The 22,597-nt window shown below is 40.7% G+C and overlaps 1 protein-coding gene across 4 annotated transcripts in view; it reads right to left on the reverse strand.

Moving 5' to 3' along the window:
* Positions 1-547: 547 nt before the first annotated feature.
* The window catches only part of CFAP20DC (CFAP20 domain containing), a 277,728-nt gene continuing 255,678 nt past the window's right edge, over positions 548-22,597 (reverse strand). For all 4 annotated transcript variants that reach the window (XM_061195461.1, XM_061195462.1, XM_061195460.1 and 1 more), the window contains 2 exons: positions 20,972-21,066; positions 548-745 (listed from right to left, as the gene is read on the reverse strand). In XM_061195461.1, the coding sequence (XP_061051444.1) occupies positions 633-745; positions 20,972-21,066 (208 nt within the window). In that variant the 3' untranslated portion in view covers positions 548-632. The remainder of the gene's footprint in view (positions 746-20,971; positions 21,067-22,597) is intronic.

Genomic DNA, 22,597 nt, shown 5'->3' on the forward strand with positions numbered 1-22,597 from the left:
ACTCTGGATGAACTATAATGAAATGGAAATAGCGAGGTCGGTACCAATAAAATATGGTCATAAAGTCTGACTACTTCACAGTTAATCCTTTTTCTAATAATCTAAGGAAAGGTAAATACCATCTAGGAATATTCTGGTAAAGAAAGTGGGGTAAATAAAAAGAAGCAGTTTAAAAGGCATTCTTCTGACCATCATACTTTATTTTTAATACAAATAGGTAATAAAATAAAAGGTACCCAGATATCTTTTAAACAAGAATACATTTTCTGTATATCAAGCCATCATTTACAGATTAACACTGCAAAAAATTTGCATTAATAACTCTTAATTTGTTTACATAAAATTATATGAAATAAACAAAATTATATGTAGGATGAGAACCAACAAATAAGAACCAATTCAAAGTTCTAAAATCTTATCTCTGTATTAATTCCTTCACAGTTCCAAAAAATCATACCCATCTACAAAAAGAATGTAGGTAGTCTTAACATTGAACACTATGTACAAACTAACTTCATTTCTCTTAGTTACTGTTGATTCCATGGTCCTGGCCAACACATGCATTGTGATGCCAGTCAGAACTGCTATCCTGTTCCGCCTGGGGTGGCCATTCTTTGCCCTGGAAGGAGGCATTACACCAACTCGTAGTATTTCCCAGTCTGGGGATCAAAGTAACAGTTCAGACATGGGTCATACAGCAGAGTCAGCACTTCCTCGTCCTCTTCCACACTCAGGTCTTCTCCACCTGTGGGAAGGGGAACCACCGTCATGTTAGCTGCTGGCCTGGCCTGTAATTCTTAAACTGCAACAGAGAAGGGCAAGGAAGCAGGAATCACCATCTTTCCTGGGAGACTGTCCTTATGCGGGCAGAATGTCAGTGCTGGAATGGAGAAGCGCTGCAGATGTGATAACTCTATACTTGCAGTGTAAGACAGAGAAGAAACGGTGATCACAGGGGCCAGATCCGCTATAAAGTACAAGAAAAATGAGCGTGGAGAGCTGGCAGGGAGGAGAAAGGATTAACGAAGAGGGCCAAAGGACTAAAGAGTTATGAGGATTAGGGATACTTGAACAGGATTCAAAATTTGATTATCACAGCTCTAGACTTCTTCATGGGCCAGAGCTGCACAAATGCCAAACAATGCAAATTAAATGATCTAATAAAGAGCTCAATCCCCATTCATACAACCTAAAAAGACTACCAAATAAACATGAATTAAAATAATGTTTAGAAATATGATACTCAAAGCATAGAACACATATGGAAAACAATGTCAGATGATCTGTAATTTTATTAGTGGTAGCAAGATCTGTCAAATTTGCTGGGAAAATGAACATGGCTTGTTTTTTTTTTTCTTGTGACAGCTATTTAGATGGTTTGGATGAAGAGAACACCTACCGCCTAAGTAACCAGCAAGGTTAGCAAGGTTTGGTTGGTTTTCAACAAATGGCATGGAATGAAAAAAAAAAAAGCTTTACTAAGATATTTCCTGACCACCTTGTATGTGCCCAGCGTTGTGCTCAGTACTTATGTACTTGATGCCATCACTAGCACTAGCAAGCGAGTGCCTTCTGAGTACTTCTCAAAATCCATGTAATAGGCTTGGAGGCTGGGAGGGCAAGACCTCCCTCAGCTGGAGAGGACCAGAGCAGGCTCAGGGAGGAGGGGATGATTAAGACAACACTTGTCTCTCTTCCTTAGCACAGGCTACTAAGGACCAAAGAAAACCAAACCTTTGGGCTACAAGCTTACCAGGGTCAGTTTTGGAGGAGCTTGGATGGTGGGCATGGGCAGGGCTGACACAGAACAGAGGCTCAGTAAATACTGAGTATCTTTTGAAAGGGTGAATCAATGACTGTGAAACAAAGCTGTGATCTTAAGCGTCACTGCCCCGAGGAAGGGAAGGCGGTGGTAGTGGTGGTGGTGGTGGGACCTCACCTTACCCAGCCAAAATCAGATTAAGCTGGTGCATGGACACCGTCAGGACAGTGACAAACTGGAGTTAAGGCCAAGGGAGTGGTGACAAAATGGTGGAGTGGGGTTTTGAAACCGTACCACAGCCATTCCTCTGCCCATCCTTCTTCTAACCACCCAAAAACATTTAACGTGATCCTTCCCTGACCCAGGCACCAAGCCAGGTGTTGGGAATATGAAGATATAAGAGAGAGGCCCTGTTTTCAAGGAGTTTGCAGTGATCTGGGGGAAACAAGAAATCCGCGGACTCTCTGGTGAGTTGCACGCAGGGCCAGCAGTTCTTAAAAAGTGGGGTTCAAGATGGCGGAAGAGTAAGACGCGGAGATCACCTTCCTCCCCACAGATACATGAGAAATACATCTACACGTGGAACTGCTCCTACAGAACACCCACTGAACGCTGGCAGAAGACGTCAGACCTCCCAAAAGGCAAGAAAATCCCCACGTACTTGGGTAGGGCAAAAGAAAAAAGAAATAAGAGACAAAAGAATAGGGACGGGACCTGCACCAGTGGGAGGGAGCTGTGAAGGAGGAAAGGTTTCCACACACTAGGAAGCCCCTTCGTGGGCAGAGACTGCGGGTAGCAGAGGGGGGAAGCTTCGGAGCCACGGAGGAGAGCGCAGCCACATTGGTGCGGAGGGCAAAGCGGAGATTCCCGCACAGAGGAGCGGTGCCGACCAGCACTCACCAGCCCGAGAGGCTTGTCTGCTCAGCCGCCGGGGCGGGCGGGGCCTGGGAGCTGGGGCTCGGGCTTCGGTGCTAGCCGGGAGGGAGTCCGGGAAAAAGACTGCAGCTGCCAAAGAGGCAAGAGAATTTTTCTTGCCTCTTTGTTTCGCGGCGCGCAAGGAGAGGGGATTCAGAGCGCCGCCTAAACGAGCTCCAGAGACGGGCGCGAGCTGCGGCTATCAGCGCGGATCCCACAGCAACAGGGACGCAGAGGGAAAAACGGAGAGATTCCCGCACAGAGGCTCGGCGCCGAGCAGCACTCACCAGCCCGAGAGGCTTGTCTGCTCACCCGCCGGGGCGGGCGGGGGCTGGGAGCTGAGGCGCGGGCTTCGGTCGGATCCCAGGGAGAGGACTGGGATTGGCTGCGTGAACACAGCCTGAAGGGTCTAGCGCACCACAACTAGCCGGGAGGGTGCACGAGAAAAAGTCTGCAGCTGCCGAAGAGGCAGGAGACTTTTTCTTGCCTCTTTGTTTCGCGGCGTGCAAGGAGAGGGGATTCAGAGCGCCACTTAAACGAACTCCAGAGACGGGCGCGAGCCGCGGCTATCAGCGCGGACCCCAGAGACGGGCATGAGACGCTAAGGCTGCTGCTGCCGCCACCAAACAGCCTGTGGACGAGCACAGGTCATTCTCCACACCGCCCCTCCCGGGAGCCTGTGCAGCCCGCCACGCCAGGCTCCCGTGATCCGGGGACAACTTCCCCGGGAGAGCGCACGGCGCGCCTCAGGCTGCTGCAACGTCACGCCGGCTTCTGCCGCCGCAGGCTCGCCCCGCCTCCTCCGTACGGCTCCCTCCCCCCGGCCTGACTGAGCCAGAGCCCCCGAATCAGCTGCTCCTTTAACCCCGTTCTGTCTGGGCGGGGAACAGACGCCCTCAGGGGACCTACATGCAGAGGCGGGTCCAAATCCAAAGCTGAACCCCGGGAGCTGTACGAACAAAGAAGAGAAAGGGAAATCTCTCCCAGCAGCCTCAGAAGCAGCGGATTAAAGCTCCACAAACAACTTGATGTGCCTGCATCTGTTGAATACCTGAATAGACAACGAATCATCCCAAATTTAGGAGATGGACTTTGGGAGCAGGATATATTAACTTTTCCCCTTTTCCTTTTTTTTGTGAGTGTAGATGTGTATGCTTCTGGGTGAGATTTTGTCTGTATAGCTTTGCTCTCACCGTTAGTCCTAGGGTTAGGTCCGTCCGTTTTTTTTTTTTTTGGCTTAAAAATTTTTTTTTTCCCTAATAAATGTTTTCTTAATAATTTTTTCCTTATTTTCTATTTCTAAAAAAATTTTTAATAAGTTTTTTCATATTTTTTATTTTAAAAAATTAAAAAATTTTTTTTCTTAATAAATTTTTTCTAAATAATTTTTTTCTTATTTTTAGTATAAAAAATTAATAAATCTATTTTTAAAAATTAAAAAAAAATTTTTTTCTTAATAAATTTACTCTTAATAATTTTTTTTTATTTTTTATTATAATTGCTTTATTTTATTTTATTTTATCCTCTTTTTTTCTTTCTTTCCATTTTTTCTCCCTTTTATTCTGAGCCGTGTGGATGAAAGGCTCTTGGTGCTCCAGCCAGGCATCAGGGCTGTGCCTCTGAGGTGGGAGAGCCAACTTCAGGACACTGGTCCACAAGAGACCTCCCAGCTCCACGTAATACCAAACGGCGAAAATCTCTCACAGATCTCCATCTCAACATCAAGACCCAGCTTCACTCAACAACCAGCAAGCTACAGTGCTGGACACCCTATGCCAAACAACTAGCAAGAGAGGAACACAGCCCCATCCATTAACAGAGAGGCTGCCTAAAATCATAATAAGGCCACAGACACCCCAAAACACACCACCAGACGTGGACGAACCCACCAGAAAGACAACATCCAGCCTCATCCACCAGAACACAGGCACTAGTTCCCTCCACCAGGAAACCTACACAACCCACTGAACCAACCTTAGCCACTGGGGACAGATACCAAAAACAACGGGAACTACGAACCTGCAGCCTGTGAAAAGGAGACCCCAAACACAGTAAGATAAGCAAAATGAGAAGACAGAAAAACACACAGCAGATGAAGGAGCAGGGTCAAAACACACCAGACCTAACAAATGAAGAGGAAATAGGTAGTCTACCTGAAAAAGAATTCAGAATAATGATAGTAAGGATGATCCAAAGTCTTGGAAATAGAATAGACAAAATGCAAGAAACATTTAACAAGGACGTAGAAGAACTAAAGAGGAACCAAGAAACGATGACAAGCACAATAAATGAAATTAAAAATACTCTAGATGGGATCAATAGCAGAATAACTGAGGCAGAAGAACGGATAAGTGACCTGGAAGATAAAATGGTGGAAATAACTACTGCAGACCAGAATAAAGAAAAAAGAATGAAAAGAACTGAGGACAGTCTCAGAGACCTCTGGGACAACATTAAACGCACCAACATTCGAATTATAGGGGTCCCAGAAGAAGAAGAGAAAAAGAAAGGGACTGAGAAAATATTTGAAGAGATTATAGTTGAAAACTTCCCTAATATGGGAAAGGAAATAGTTAATCAAGTCCTGGAAGCACAGAGAGTCCCATACAGGATAAATCCAAGGAGAAACACACCAAGACACGTATTAATCAAACTATCAAAAATTAAATATAAAGAAAACATATTAAAAGCAGCAAGGGAAAAACAACAGATAACACACAAGGGCATCCCCATAAGGTTAACAGCTGATCTTTCAGCAGAAACGCTGCAAGCCAGAAGGGAGTGGCAGGATATACTTAAAGTGATGAAGGAGAAAAACCTACAACCAAGATTACTCTACCCAGCAAGGATCTCATTCAGATTTGATGGAGAAATTAAAACCTTTACAGACAAGCAAAAGCTGAGAGAGTTCAGCACTACCAAACCAGCTTTACAACAAATGCTAAAGGAACTTCTCTAGGCAAGAAACACAAGAGAAGGAAAACACCTACAATAACAAACCCAAAACATTTAAGAAAATGGGAATAGGAACATACATATCGATAATTACCTTAAATGTAAATGGATTAAATGCTCCCACCAAAAGACACAGACTGGCTGAATGGATACAAAAACAAGACCCATATATATGCTGTCTACAAGAGACCCACTTCAGACCTAGAGACACATACAGACTGAAAGTGAGGGGATGGAAAAAGATATTCCATGCAAATGGAAATCAAAAGAAAGCTGGAGTAGCAATTCTCATATCAGACAAAATAGACTTTAAAATAAAGACAATTACAAGAGACAAAGACGGACACTATATAATGATCAAGGGATCGATCCAAGAGGAAGGTATAACAATTGTAAATATTTATGCACCCAACATAGGAGCACCTCAATACATAAGGCAAATACTAACAGCCATAAAAGGGGAAATCGACAGTAACACAATCATAGTAGGGGACTTTAACACCCCACTTTCACCAATGGACAGATCATCCAAAATGAAAATAAATAAGGAAACACAAGCTTTAAATGATACATTAAACAAGATGGACTTAATTGATATTTATAGGACATTCCACCCAAAAACAACAGAATACACATTTTTCTCAAGTGCTCATGGAACATTCTCCAGGATAGATCATATCTTGGGTCACAAATCAAGCCTTGGTAAATTTAAAAAAATTGAAATCGTATCAAGTATCTTTTCCGACCACAACGCTATGAGACTAGATATCAATTACAGGAAAAGATCTGTAAAAAACACAAACACATGGAGGCTACACAATACACTACTTAATAACGAAGTGATCACTGAAGAAATCAAAGGGGAAATCAAAAAATACCTAGAAACAAATGACAATGGAGACACGACGATCCAAAACCTATGGGATGCAGCAAAAGCAGTTCTAAGAGGGAAGTTTATAGCAATACAAGCCTACATCAAGAAACAGGAAACATCTCGAATAAACAACCTAACCTTGCACCTAAAGCAATTAGAGAAAGAAGAACAAAAAAACCCCAAAGCTAGCAGAAGGAAAGAAATCATAAAGATCAGATCAGAAATAAATGAAAAAGAAATGAAGGAAACAATAGCAAAAATCAATGAAACTAAAAGCTGGTTCTTTGAGAAGATAAACAAAATTGATAAACCATTAGCCAGACTCATCAAGAGAAAAAGGGAGAAGACTCAAATTAATAGAATTAGAAATGAAAAAGGAGAAGTAACCACTGACACTGCAGAAATACAAACGATCATAAGAGATTACTACAAGCAACTCTATGCTAATAAAATGGACAACCTGGAAGAAATGGACAGATTCTTAGAAATGCACAACCTGCCGAGACTGAACCAGGAAGAAATAGAAAATATGAACAGACCAATCACAAGCACTGAAATTGAAACTGTGATTAAAAATCTTCCAACACACAAAAGCCCAGGACCAGATGGCTTCACAGGCGAATTCTATCAAACATTTAGAGAAGAGCTAACACCTATCCTTCTCAAACTCTTCCAAAATATTGCAGAGGGAGGAACACTCCCCAACTCATTCTACGAGGCCACCATCACCCTGATACCAAAACCAGGCAAAGATGTCACAAAGAAAGAAAACTACAGGCCAATATCACTGATGAACATAGATGCAAAAATCCTCAACAAAATACTAGCAAACAGAATCCAACAGCACATTAAAAGGATCATACACCATGATCAAGTGGGGTTTATTCCAGGAATGCAAGGATTCTTCAATATACGCAAATCAATCAACGTGATACATCATATTAACAAATTGAAGGAGAAAAACCATATGATCATCTCAATAGATGCAGAGAAAGCTTTCGACAAAATTCAACACCCATTTATGATAAAAGTCCTGCAGAAAGTAGGCATAGAGGGAACTTTCCTCAACATAATAAAGGCCGTATATGACAAACCCACAGCCAACATTGTCCTCAATGGTGAAAAACTGAAACCATTTCCACTAAGATCAGGAACAAGACAAGGTTGCCCACTCTCACCACTATTATTCAACATAGTTTTGGAAGTGTTAGCCACAGCAATCAGAGACGAAAAAGAAATAAAAGGAATCCAAATCGGAAAAGAAGAAGTAAAGCTGTCACTGTTTGCAGATGACATGATACTATACATAGAGAATCCTAAAGATGCTACCAGAAAACTACTAGAGCTAATCAATGAATTTGGTAAAGTAGCAGGATACAAAATTAATGCACAGAAATCTCTTGCATTCCTGTATACTAATGATGAAAAATCTGAAAGTGAAATTAAGAAAACACTCCCGTTTACCATTGCAACAAAAAGAATAAAATACCTAGGAATAAACCTACCTAAGGAGACAAAAGACCTGTATGCAGAAAATTATAGGACACTGATGAAAGAAATTAAAGATGATACAAATAGATGGAGAGATATACCATGTTCTTGGATTGGAAGAATAAACATTGTGAAAATGACTCTGCTACCCAAAGCAATCTACAGATTCAATGCAATCCCTATCAAACTACCACTGGCATTTTTCACAGAACTAGAACAAAAAATTTCACAATTTGTATGGAAACACAAAAGACCCCGAATAGCCAAAGCAATCTTGAGAACGAAAAATGGAGCTGGAGGAATCAGGCTCCCTGACTTCAGACTATATTACAAAGCTACAGTAATCAAGACAGTTTGGTACTGGCACAAAAACAGAAATATAGATCAATGGAACAGGATAGAAAGCCCAGAGATAAGCCCACGCACATATGGTCACCTTATCTTTGATAAAGGAGGCAAGCATATACAGTGGAGAAAAGACAGCCTCTTCAATAAGTGGTGCTGGGAAAATTGGACAGGTACATGTAAAAGTATGAAATTAGAACACTCCCTAACACCATACACAAAAATAAACTCAAAATGGATTAAAGACCTAAGTGTAAGGCCAGACACTATCAAACTCTTAGAGGAAAACATAGGCAGAACACTGTATGACATAAGTCACAGCAAGATCCTTTTTGACCCAGGTCCTAGAGAAATGGAAATAAAAACACAAATAAACAAATGGGACCTAATGAAACTTAAAAGCTTTTGCACAGCAAAGGAAACCATAAACAAGACCAAAAGACAACCCTCAGAATGGGAGAAAATATTTGCAAATGAAGCAACGGACAAAGGATTAATCTCCAAGATTTACAAGCAGCTCATGCAGCTCAATAACAAAAAAACAAACAACCCAATCCAAAAATGGGCAGAAGACCTAAATAGACATTTCTCCAAAGAAGAGATACAGATTGCCAACAGACACATGAAAGAATGCTCAACATCATTAATCATTAGAGAAATGCAAATCAAAACTACAATGAGGTATCATCTCACACCGGTCAGAATGGCCATCATCAAAAAATCTAGAAACAATAAATGCTGGAGAGGGTGTGGAGAAAAGGGAACACTCTTGCACTGTTGGTGGGAATGTAAATTGATACAGCCACTATGGAGAACAGTATGGAGGTTCCTTAAAAAACTAAAAATAGAACTACCATATGACCCAGCAATCCCACTACTAGGCATATACCCTGAGAAAACCATAATTCAGAAAGAGTCATGTACCAAAATATTCATTGCAGCTCTGTTTACAATAGCCAGGACATGGAAGCAACCTAGGTGTCCATCATCGGATGAATGGATGAAGAAGATGTGGCACATATATACAATGGAATATTACTCAGCCATAAAAAGAAATGAAATGGAGGTGTTTGTAATGAGGTGGATGGAGTTAGAGTCTGTCATACAGAGTGAAGTAAGTCAGAAAGAGAAAAACAAATACAGTATGCTAACACATATATATGGAATCTAAGGGAAAAAAAAAAAAAAAAGGTCATGAAGAACCTAGTGGCAAGATGGGAATAAAGACACAGACCTACTAGAGAATGGACTTGAGGATATGGGGAGGGGGAGGGGTGAGATGTGACAGGGTGAGAGAGTGTCATGGACATATATACACTACCAAATGTAAAATAGATAACTAGTGGGAAGCAGCCGCATAGCACAGGGAGATCAGCTCGGTGCTTTGTGACCACCTAGAGGGGTGGGATAGGGAGGGTGGGAGGGAGGGAGATGCAAGAGGGAAGAGATATGGCAACATATGTATATGTGTAACTGATTCACTTTGTTGTAAAGCAGAAGCTAGCACACCATTGTAAAGCAATTATACTTCAATAAAGATGTTTTAAAAAAAAAACAAACAAACAAACAAACAAAAAAAAAAAGTGGGGTTTAACAGAAGAATGATTTCATCTGCCTTGCTTAGTAACATCTCAACTAGTAGAACCCCCGATGGTTTAGAAAGCACTTTCTCATGCAGTAGCTCATTTGACTGTTATGATCTTGTGAAAGAGGCAGGAATTATCACGCCCGTTTTATGGATGAGGGAAACAGGGTCTGCAAAGTTAAACAGTTCATCTGAGGTCACTTGGTGAGTTAGAGGCAGAGTCAGGGAGGAACTTGGGTTTCCAGATTCCCAGTTCAGTGTTCTTTTGACCATACCTGCTCGATCTTATTGTTAACACAATACTGGTGTAACACATTCAATTGGAAGCTATTACATTATGGGGATTTAAATATGGAAAGTAAAAAAATTGTAAAGGTGTCCTACATTTAAAGACATCAGTTTTGGAAACAAAAGAACTTTGATTTTTCATATTTCCAAAACCACTGACAAAGATGAGACAGTCCTGGTGGGAGGGGCAGAGGCAACTAGCTCAATAGGCCCAAAGGAACTGAGCTTATTAACTCCAGAAAAGGGAAAGCTTGATGGAAGTGATAACAGCCCTTCTGGCTTCACGTATATAAAGGGTGGCAAATGAATGGGAAATTAAGAAGATGCTGTGGGGTTCCAGGAGAAAGCAACAGGATCAACGGGTGAAAGTTACAAGGAGCCAGATTTTGGCTCAGCACAAGGAAGAATTTTCTAGACACTGGAGCTGACCAGGAAATGGAACGTGGACTCTAGGGAGGGTGAAGCGGGGACTGGGGCAATCACCTGTGTGAGATTTTGTAGATGAACCCTGTGTAGGACAGGGGGCCAGATCCAATGACCCCTATGGTGCCTTTGATGAGTTTTTGTGACTCTTGGTTGCAGTGGCTTCTTGCATCCTTGAAATATGACAGGACTTATCTAACGGCCACATTGCGGCTAACGGCTGCATCATTGAAATATGACAGGACTTAGCTAACGGCCACATTGATAGTGGTAGCTGACCTGAGCACTTTGCACAGTTTCTGATTAAGAACAGGAACTCAGAGAAGGCAGGCTGCTTTTCCTTTATTTTCTATTGTTACCTTAAGAGTGGTCCCTAGGGCCTTGCCTCCACCCTCCTCCTCTAAGTAGGAGAGGGTGGGAATGCTTTTCAAGTGGCTGTTTCATATTGAAGAGGATCCCCTGGGTCACTTCTGCACATCAAAGGAGAGTGTGCATGTCCTTTACTTTCAGATATTCAATCCATTAACCCTTTCATATTGGGGCTACTTCAGAGAACGGAACAAAATCAGGCGACCAATAAGTAACCACTGTGTGCTTGCTACGTGACTGAGCAGTCTGGTTATGGATGAGACAGCCTAGTTGTACATGTGACATACACACATGAAAACAAAAACAGCTACTAAAGATTAATGAGGAGTTAAACTGGGAGCGGCTAAGAGCACCCCTGGGCTCTAGAATCCAACAAACCTGGGGATGGATGGGAGCTCTGCTCTTCACCACCTGCATGCCCTTAGGCTGGTTACAGATATTTTACCTCACTGAACCTTCGTTTGCTCATTTTTAAAATGGGAATAACCTTATTTCATAGGACTTTGTGGACTAAGTTGGATACTGGGTAATACGCATAGCACAGAGCACATGGTAGTTGTTCAATAAATAATCACTACTATTACTATTAAGAATAATAACAATACAATAAATCATAAACTATAGGCTACAGCTTTTTTAGTAACTCAGAACAGCATTGATAAAGCTTAAATATAAAGAAAAGACTTCAGAGAGACAGGCAGAATTTAGACATTTAGACAATGAAGTCAGATAGATCTGGGTCCAAATCCCATTTCTACCATTTCACAGCTGTGGGACATTGAGAAAATTCACTACTCAGCCACAGTTTCCTCATATGTAAAGTAAGGATAGTAATAGTACCTGTTATAGTACCTATGAGAACTAAATAAGATAACACTCAGCGCACACACAGTGAGTACTCAGCAAATGTTATAATCATTATGGAAAACGTAAGATATCTGAGTTAGACACGAGAGGGATGTGTTCATTTATACCTCACTCCCTACTCCAAAACTGTATCTGTTTGATTTTTTACTACTAAAAAAAAGGTTTGAATGAACACAAAGCCCCCTACTAATTTTATACAGGATATTATAATTAATTCATCTTTAAATAAAAAGTTCTTATATCAAAAATCATGTATTTTTCAAAAAAGTAACACTAATTTTTTCCATCAGGTGTGATATTAAAACCACATATTACTGAGGTAAATAATTATAAGTCAAATTTTCTCAAAGACCTGCCATCCAATGTCTTGTTTTTACTGCATCAACACATTGGGGGAAATTCTGACCTCTGGCACATAAGAGTTATATGCTATATAATTGTTTAGTGCATTCTGTGCTTGTACTTTCCAAAAAGATAAAATTTTAAGCTGGTGTTTTTTTGTTTTTTGTTTTTGTTTTTTAAATGGAGCCAGACTCCACTACAGAGGGCAACCCTGGGAAACTTTTTTTTTTTTTTAAATTAATTAATTAATTAATTTATGGCTGTGTTGGGTCTTCGTTTCTGTGCGAGGGCTTTCTCTAGTTGTGGCAAGCGGGGCCACTCTTCATCACGGTGCGCGGGCCTCTCACTATCGCGGCCTCTCTTGTCGTGGAGCACAGGCTCCAGACGCGCAAGCTCAGTAATTGTGGCTCACGGGCTTAGCTGCTCCGCGGCATGTGGGATCTTCCCAGACCAGGGCTCGAACCCGTGTCCCCTGCATTGGCAGGCAGATTCTCAACCACTGCGCCACCAGGGAAGCCCTAAGCTGGTGTTATTAAATTAGAAAACAATACATTTTTACAACTAGTCAGGAGCCTTTCAAAACGAAAATAACCGTTGTAACGGGCCATGGGTCTTTATCATCCAACTGCAAAGGGATCAAGGTGGATCCAATTCATTAGTAGAGGTTTGGCTACATAATGCATGCAAACTGAAGCAATAACTGCTATAGAAATGCATTCGTTCCAATACATATCGCTGTAGAACTGGAACTTCATGCATTATAACCATGGGACTAAGGCAGGTTTTGTGGTTTTTAGTACTAAAGCTTTAAATGGGTGAATTTTGGAACTCTACCAACGACACTCATACAAAAATTGGGTGATATTATGTATAACTTTATATTGAAATAAGTGCTTTAAACTTGCACAAATGGTTTTGTTTTCATTATAACTTAATTTTCAAAGCCTCCAACTTACATCATTTTGCCACTGTAATCTCTACGTAATGAAATTATAATATTGTTAAGCAATTACCACTGCGATGTCAAGCAATGGGAAATGTTTTGAAAGGTAATTATTGTGCATGGGTATGGGGTAATTTTCAATTAAATTCTTGGATAGTGCAGAGTTCGTTTTTCTCCCAAATGCTAAATTGCTCTATTTAAAGACTGGCTACAGAAACTCTAAAGGACAAATTAACAAATAAAACCATTCTCTGCTACCAGACTAAGAGCATCAGGACAGGGGTCCAAATTACATTTTTACTCTTCTTCACATAATAAAGCCATTTCTAGTGAAATAAAATTGCCTTTCAGATAATAATCTATTTACAAACTTTCAGCTTCATCCACTTTGAAATTGGTTAATGGCAATAACAGAAGAAAAACCAACGGAGTCAGACCAAACACAGCAATATTAGCTGCCCTCCCCTTGGTTAGATCAGTGTGAGCAGATAATTCCTCCAGTTCACCTTTTGAGTCAATTAATATAAATGCTTAATTATCTATATTTAACGCATTTTAACTGTAGATAATAGAAAACCTATATGCAGAAGCTCAGTCTTCAAGCTTGAAAATAAATGATGTGGCACCAGTTTATCAGATTTAAAATCTCTGAATCAAGACACTGTACTCGATTTTCGATTTTCTGACGCTGCCATCTGGAGTTGTTTTTTTTTTTACAAGTTAATGCATTTTCTCTCTTATAGATCTTGGAAACTGACTGTATCTTTATGTGCATACCAATACACTATTGTTTAAACAATTCAATGGTGACGGATCACCACTGGGAACAGTCAGCCTTCGGATCAATAAAGATGACATTTTAGATAAGATTCTGCTGAGCACCAGGTGCTTGCAAACTCTTCCACCAACTTATGTCACAGTAGGGCAAAATTAACTTGCATTAAAACTGGAGAAAGTGAACTGTTGAGATTTGTTTCTCAGCAAATATGTGCCCTCAAATGGGAGAAAGATAAATGACCAATAATGGAATAAAAAGGATGAAAAGGTACTTTCTTCTATTAGAAAGCTATATTGTTTTTTGGAAGGCAAATGATATGCCAAGATTATAGTTCAGGTTTCATTTGGGAAATAAGTACATCACTCCTTTTGTAAAATCTCGTAGCGGCTATATTTTACTTGGAAAATGCCACTTAAAACGACACGTTGAAGAATTTGGATGATTAGTTAGGAATTCTTGCAATTTCATTCTTTCCAGGTAGTCTCTGCTTACAAATGTGATTCAAATGTGCCCTTGTATATCAAATCATCACGTTGTACACCTTAAATTAACATAATGTTATATGTCAATTATATTGCAGTGAAGCTGGGGAATACCTCACAAGACATTTATGTGCACTTGTAAATATGTGAAGTACCACTCTGAATGCTTTTTGTTGCACATGAAGGAAGGTCCCTAGTCAGACTATTGAGCTCTGAAGCCTACAAAGCCTGTAGTATCTCCAGGGCCTGATTTCAGGCAAGGTGGCAATGCTGCAGCCAGGGGGAAATGTATCCCAATTCCAGCAATGGAATCTAGGACCACATCCTGGGCCAAGGCCCCTCCGTTGTACATTTGGGGAATAAGTAGGTGGGGGGTGGTTCTGGAATAGGAGAGAGCCTCAGACACCCATCAGTGTGTTTATTTCTCTACTAGAGGGTTCACTTACAGTATGTCTGAAAAGAAGGCATTTCTTTATATAGTGAGAGGGCTGACTGCCCGCCTCTAATCACTTCTTCTATGCAGAGAAGACACCCCCCGAACCCTGAAAGCTGCATAAGAAAATACTTCCTTGCCCCAAGGTTAATCAGAGACCAAAAGGCAACTACTTGCCTCACAGGGGAAGGGGAAGGAATCTGGATTCAAGAATGTCATACAGGTATAACTTGTTTTTTTGCGCTTCAATTTATTATGCTTTTTACAAATTGAAGGTTTGTGGCAACCCTGCGTTGAGCAAGTCCAATGGCACCATTTTTCCTACAGCTTTTGCTCACTTTGTGTCTCTTGTCACATTTTGATAATTCTCAAAATATTTCAAACTTTTGCATTATTATTATATTTGTTATGGTGATCTTTGATCAGTGATCTTTGATGTTACTACGACAACCTACTGAAGGCTCAGATGATGCATTTTTTAGCAATAAAGTATTTTTAAATTAAGGTATGCACATTTTTAAAAGATGTAATGCTATTAGACACTTCATAGACAACAGTGTAGTGTAAATACAACTTTTATATGCCCTGGGAAACCAGACTCATTTTATTGCGATATTTGTTTTATTGCGGTGGTCTGGAACAGAACGCGCAATATCACAAAGGTATGCCTGAAAATGCTAACAAATCATTTCACAAGCTGAGAGTTGAGGCGGGGGCTCTATGGGTCTAAGGAGAATTCTAAAGAGAGTACTATTTTATCCAGAAAGGCTCAAGAAAGAAAACTACCTAAATTAAAAAAACTGCACTGGACATTTCAGCTGTGTAGTTCTTACTGACCTAAATGGGAATTCTGTGGTTCTATCACAGTGTGGGGCTTAAGGGTGCAGACAGTCCAGTCTGACAGGCCTCGGTCAGTGTTCTGCTCCACAATCAGTGGGGCTGTGACCCCGGCTGTGACCCTAACCTCACCCATACAGTGGGGAAACAGCACAGCCCTACACCAGTAAGTGTTAGGAGAAGTCACTGAGAGGTAATGCACAGGAAAACTGGACACAGCGCTGGGCACACAGCATGTGCTTTATTAATGCTGGCTTCTATTATTACTTTGATCGTCAATATTGCTTTTTTAGGGGAAGTTCTCCTTTGCATTTTGAATAAATCTTCAAGATACAGGGAAGATCCAAAAAGTAGACCAAATCATCCTGTTTCCCATGGGCAGAAGATTCACTCATTCTACTCATCAAATATTTATGCAGCGTTTACAATGTCCTAGGCGCCATGTTAAGCACTGTGGGTACCACAGTTGTTCGATGAAGCATAACGTCTGGTGCGATAACTAATAAAACAGATTTTGGAAGACTGCTTTTAGACTCAGGGTATTAGGTAAACGTCAAATAATTGCATGGCGGGAAACAGGACTGTGAAAGGATTCCTCTGTTGGACCCAGGACAGGCAGCCAGGTTCCCCTCTCTCTGGTTAGCTGTGAGGCGTCATGAGATTTCTATAAATTCGTTAATAGTAATTTGGATATTACACCTATAAAATAAGCATCTGCTGCCTATTTATGTCTTGTGGGAGATTAATTAATGTTCATAAAGGAATATCTTCTGTGGCTTTGCCGTACAAAAGGTATGAGAATGTTATTTTTATGAGACTCTGGCAACTCCAAAAGCCCTTCTGAGTGTCTTTCTCACTCAAAATCCATGCAACCTGCAAAAAAAGGTTTACAGGCCTGAAGAGAGGCATTATTATTCCATTTTGGAGCTGGTAAGCATGAATAATTTAAGGGTCATAGCTGTAGAGGAACAAATGTCAAGAACAAATTGACAACTATTCTTCGAGCAAAGTCTGGTTCATTTTCAAAAGGTCAGTTTGGTCGTTTTCTTGAGTAAGTTCTGAAGTCTTAACTTCGCATTTTTACATTTCACACGGTCTCCAGAAAAACACAGTTTTCGTAAGTGTTAAGGGCACCCGTGCCCATGGTAATTGATATTTGGCAAATGTATTATGGCCCAGCTGAGAGCTGCCCGTTTCTCCAACCAGTCGAATGGCGCGGAGTACAATGCTGTTCCTGCTGGCTGCTCGGCTCTGCTGGGAGCCGGGCTATTCATTTCAAGATGGAATTCACGAACTTGAGACATTCTGGTCTAGTAGAAACTGGGGCTGTGACACAAATTTGTACTGAATAAAGAAGGGACTCTAGGGCCAGGTATAATGCATGCATTTACTTTTGTATGGGCTGGGGCAAGTTTTCTAGAGTTACGTATGGGTTAGGCCATCTTTCCCTGCTGTTAGAATGCAGTTATGCCTCTAGCTGCATGGATACATCTCGGCCTCTCCACCTCTGATGGAGATGTGGCGGTTCATAGTGTCACTTCCCTGCTCTAAGTACCAGTGTCCATGTGTAAAATGGGGGTAATAATAGTACTTATGTCTCAGTAGGCTATTCTGAGAATTAAAGTGCACATGTAGGCCTGGGCCACTGGAAGATGAAATAAACATTAGCTATTATTATGTTTATCCTAGAAGTCTGAAGATGGAAGAGCCTCTTTTCCTGTGAACGAGCCTTCAAAACCACCTTCACATCCCAGTGCAATGGGTCTGCAGAAAGGCACTGATGTGGAAGAAGACTGGATCCAAATCCTAACTCTGATTGAGCCTTTGACCTTGGGCAAGGTCAAATTGAGGGTGATGAACTACATCAGTGTTTTTAACTGGTTCATTAGGGCCCCACAGCAGGGTTCTGAGACCATAACTCCCACTTCACCCAGAGCAGTTCTGCTTTTAACTCCTTTACTTATTGGGATTCCATATGAGATTTCACTTGACAGAAAAGTTTTCATTGCTTATAAGTAAAGTTTAAGAGCCACCGCATAAGGTGACCTATAACTGTTTTAATTGCTAAAATGTATGGGTCTAAGTTCAATACTCTCATTGTTAAATTTTACAAATATGCCTAATATACCAAAAAATTGGAATTGGGGGAAAAACTGAAAGTCAGATTTCAATGAATTACCCTGTTTTTTTCCTTCCAAGGTTGTTACAAGAAATGACCAGTTGAATAACATTTCTCTCCCTCTTTTTCCTCCCTTTCTCCCTTCCTGTCTTCCTTCTAATGAGAATCCAGCGTATCTAATATATGCCAGAAATTTCAGGGTACTAGGGATCTAGGGGTGAGCAAACTGACAGTCTCTGCTTTTAAAAACTCTTAGGCTTCCTAGGAAAAAAGGCAATAAACATGTAAATGAATCACGAGTTACAAACTGTGAAAAGGCTGTGATGAAAAGGCACTAGGTGAGGTGAGAGAGCCTGACCTACTCAGATAAGGTTGTCTAGAGAGGCCTTGGAGAAGATGGGCACAGCGACCACCCAGGCTGGGCAGTCCCCCACTCTAGTCATCTTGCCCTTCATTCAGCCCCTCACTCCCTTGGCCTTGCCCTAGATCTGGTCAACATGGTAACTACACCCCTCAGCCACTCACCCCCCTGGAGGGAGTGTGGCCACCAGTCATTTCTGACAAGCCTGGGTGTGGGGCGGGGGGGAGGCAGGTCCAGGCCTGAAACAGGTGACCAGAGGTCTGCTTTTCTTTTTTCTGAAAGGACTTAGCTACTTAGCCCTTGAGATGTTTTAATTTGTTTTCCTGTCGATTGGAACTCTCAACAGAAAAGTAATTTTTCAATTCCTGGTTTATATATAGTATTTTTTTGATTAGGTAATTTATTTACTCGGTTCAAAGCCAAAAAAATTAAAAAATAAAAACAGTGGTTGGGCTCTGGGGCCAGGCTGCTTGGGTTTAAATCCCAGCTCTGCCAATGACTAACTTTACCCAAATTATTCAAGAGCTTGCTGCCTCAGTTTCTTCATCTGTAAAAAATAACAACTGCATATACAAAATTAGTATCTTCCTCATGGTGCTGTTGGGAGGACTAAATTTCTTTTTTTAAAAAATTGAAGTATAATGATTTACAATGTTGTGTTAGTTTCTGGCGTACCGCAAAGTGATTCAGTTATGTGTATGTGTATATATATATTCTTTTTCGTATTCCTTTCCATTATAGTTTATTACAAGATATTGAATACAGTTCCCTGTGCTATACAGTAGGACCTTGTTGTTTATCTATTTTACATATAGTAGTGTGTATCTGCTAATCCCAAACTCCTAATTTATCCCTCCCCCCAACCTTCCCCTTAAGTAGCCATAAATTTGTTTTCTATGTCTGCAAGTCTGTTTCTGTTTTGTATAAAAGTTCATTTCTATCACATTTTAGATTCTACATATAAGTGATATCACGATACTTGTCTTTCTCTGTCTGACTTACTTGTGAGGACTAAATGTAATCACTGAGCACAGTGTCTGGCATATATTAGGTGCTGAGTTAATGGTATTGTGCAACAGAAACCCAGGAAGAGTCCCAGACTACTCACAACTGTGCCTCCCTTCTCCTTCTGATGGTATACACTGGATGCTTGAGCCTATTATTTTTCTTTGACAAACACTTTATAAGAACAGATGGAAACACTAGCTCAGTATATTGGTAAGTGTATACTACGTTGTCTAAAACTAAGCCAATGACATGTAAAGATTAAGCAAATAGGAAACACTACTTTTTGATGGTTTTCATTAACTACAAACTATCCAAGTTTATCAGGAGAGGAAAAGGGATACCAGATGGAAATCTAGGGTGACAGGGAGAAGGGGTACCAGACCTGGTTAACATTGGCCAGAACATTTCTACAATTCTTGGAATTTAATTTGTTAATTTGTCCTCCATGCAAGTTCTGTTTACCTTCAACATAATTGAGCCCTTGCTGTCAAAACATCACTTTGCAATGGCAACTTTAAGACATCCTTTCAGCCACTCATCACCACTACAGATCTTGGGTGCCTTTGCTTAAAGACCACACTCTCCTGTGGCTTATTTAGGATACTTAAAATATTACCTGTTTCCTCACAGCAAGGACTCCTCCTGACAGCCAAGATTCTGTTTTTCTGTCATGAGTAATTATAAATGTACACCCCTAAAAAGAGTCTCAATTTGAGGGGCATCATCTATTTCAGATAGTAAATCACAGCGACATCTCCATCCCTTGGGCAACCAAAATGCACAACTCAAGATGTATGAGCTCTCACTCTGAACTCTCCATACCTGAAGAAAAATGGGATGCTCCACTTTCTCCCTGGGGCAATTAGGGAAAAAAAACCCTGGCACCTTTGTTGGAGTAATTTATACTGGTTTCAGTTCCTTTTTTTTTTTTAAACCATAGATATAGAGCTTCCATCTTTATAATCCAACTGGGAAAGCTATCTCAGGGAGTCCCACTCTGAGGTTGTCTGTCACTCCAGCTATGCATTTTAGATCTCCCCCCACCCTTCCCATCTCCACCCCTCTGTGTCTGATGAAGATTCTTTTATGTCCCTCCTCTACACACTCCTGACTGTTACATTCCCTGCTCACAGCCAGAAACTAAACTGTTCATCTTTGTGGCTCTCGTCAACAAAGAGAACCCCAGGCAAATTTTCAACCCTGCTTCCTTCTAATTTTTCTATTACTACTACTACCCATCATAGCTCTGTGACAGCCTTTGCTTTAATGAAACGGCTGTACCTCTGTATTAACGAAAACATGGATCTCCGTGATGCTGGAGTATTGGGTCTGCTTTATAATAATACTAACAACTGGTATTTGGTAGGCGCTATCCCAAGTATTCCATATACAGTATACCTCACTGAATCTTCATGAAAAACTTGCAGGTGGGCACCATCTATTATTAGTCTTATTTTACAAAACTGAAATTCATAAAAGTCACACAGCAGGAATTGCTAGAGTTGGAATTCAGATGAAGGTCAATTTGACACCAAAGCCATGCTCTCATGCCTTAAACTATATTTTGCCCATGGATTAACCTTCAGGATAACAAGGACAATTTCTCTTTTAAATTCCTTTTAGTTGCAAAGAACCTATCATCCTATAAAATGAGGCACAGATTACCTCATTTTGGGTGTGTGAGCCTAAGTGATCAGCATTTAATAAAAACAGTGGCATCTCAAAGTGACTGATTTTCTCTATTTATAGTTAATTATTTTTATTTTTTAAGCTTGGTGTTTTTCATATTCCCACCTTGAGCACTCAAGCTTCCGGAAGAATCCTGATGCCGCTCTGCTGGCTGTTGACTGGGAGGAACAATCGGTGGGCTCAGCATATTTAACCAGTCCCTAAAAAGAAAAGAAGAAAATAAATGAACCACATGTTTGTAATTCCATATATAGATTTTACCTTTCTCCTGGATTTTTAACTCCCTGGGGCTTCCACAAAAACACATTTTTCCCTTCTTCATATTTCAGAAAATAAGATGTCCAGAAATTAATATTCAGTTTTATAAATCTGTAAATACGCAGTCAATTACTTAACTAACTAGCTGTTCAATAAATACACCAACTACATGATGATGACTGTTCCTCTCAAATGTTTATTACTGTTGATCGTCAACGATAGCACAGCTCCTCTCACCTAAGAAAATTATTTCAACAACTAAGAAGAAATGCAGCAGAGACAAAGCTCCTTAGGACCTTTGGATAAGAAAGCCTGACAAAGTTACATGTCATGGATGACAAGAGCCCATTTGGTGATTCAAAAGAGAAGTTAGTCTTGGAGCTGTCATGGACCAGCCATGATGGTGGGAGCTGGTATGCATTCACTTGGGGCTTTAGGGCAGGGGAGGACAAAAGAAGGGAGAGTGAGGGCCTTTGGGTCCTTGAGTGGCTCAATACTTCAGTTCTCCCGGTATGAATGGGGGCGAAGCCACTTCAGAAAGCACCTCCTGCATTCCCCGTCCCTCTGCCTCCAACTTCCAACCTCATTCCCAGTCTCTTTACTTTCCTTCTTTCCATTCTTTTCCTGTTTCTCTGCTCCCTCTAGCAGATACCTGGGTGGGTGTGATATAAGTCAGTGACATCCTGAAGGCATGAGTCACTGTGTGTTCTACTTCAACCCTTTCTCATCTGTAAACTTGCTATTGAGGTTCTTCACGGGAACAGAGCAGGAAGGGGAATGTGAAGGATCTTCCAAAGTGAATTATATTTCTTGCATTGATATCAGCAGCCTGTGTCATTGACTTTATTCTTCTCAACAGGAACATGTCCTCATGACCAAAAATTTTCTTTCTAAATTTCTGCATTTCCTGCTGTCTTTATCTACAATGGGAGACAGTCCCGACCACTAACTAAGAGCACTGGCTCTCCAGGCCAATCCTGGCACCATGTTTCCGAAATGTGAGAACTTAGCCAAGTCACTTATACCATCACTAAGCCTTATGTATAAAAAGGAGATAATAATAGTTATTCCAGAGTTTCGTCGTTAAGATGAAATGAAAAAAATGGATGAAAAACGTTTGGTATGGATCTGGGTACAGAGCTGCTGTCAAAAAATTTCAGCTATGACCACTATCATCTTCATTACCAATGAAGATCATAGTATGGCTGTACCCACAATGATAAACCAAGGTAGGAATTGGATTCTGCTGGAATTAAACCAGCCAAGGATTGTAGAATGATTTCAAGTCTATACAATAGAAGTTTTCTTTGCAAGCCATTTACTCTTCTTGTATAAAAAGGATCTTAATGTAAAAATTATCCAATTCCTATTTGTATTATTTTAAGATACTTTCACTCACTGCTCACCTTAGCTATCACCAGATTATGGCTTGTGAAATAAGCAAGGTGAGCTTGCTGTGTAATTGAATTTCAT

Source organism: Eubalaena glacialis, chromosome 7 (assembly GCF_028564815.1).
Source record: "Eubalaena glacialis isolate mEubGla1 chromosome 7, mEubGla1.1.hap2.+ XY, whole genome shotgun sequence".
NCBI classification, from domain to species: Eukaryota; Metazoa; Chordata; class Mammalia; order Artiodactyla; family Balaenidae; genus Eubalaena; species Eubalaena glacialis.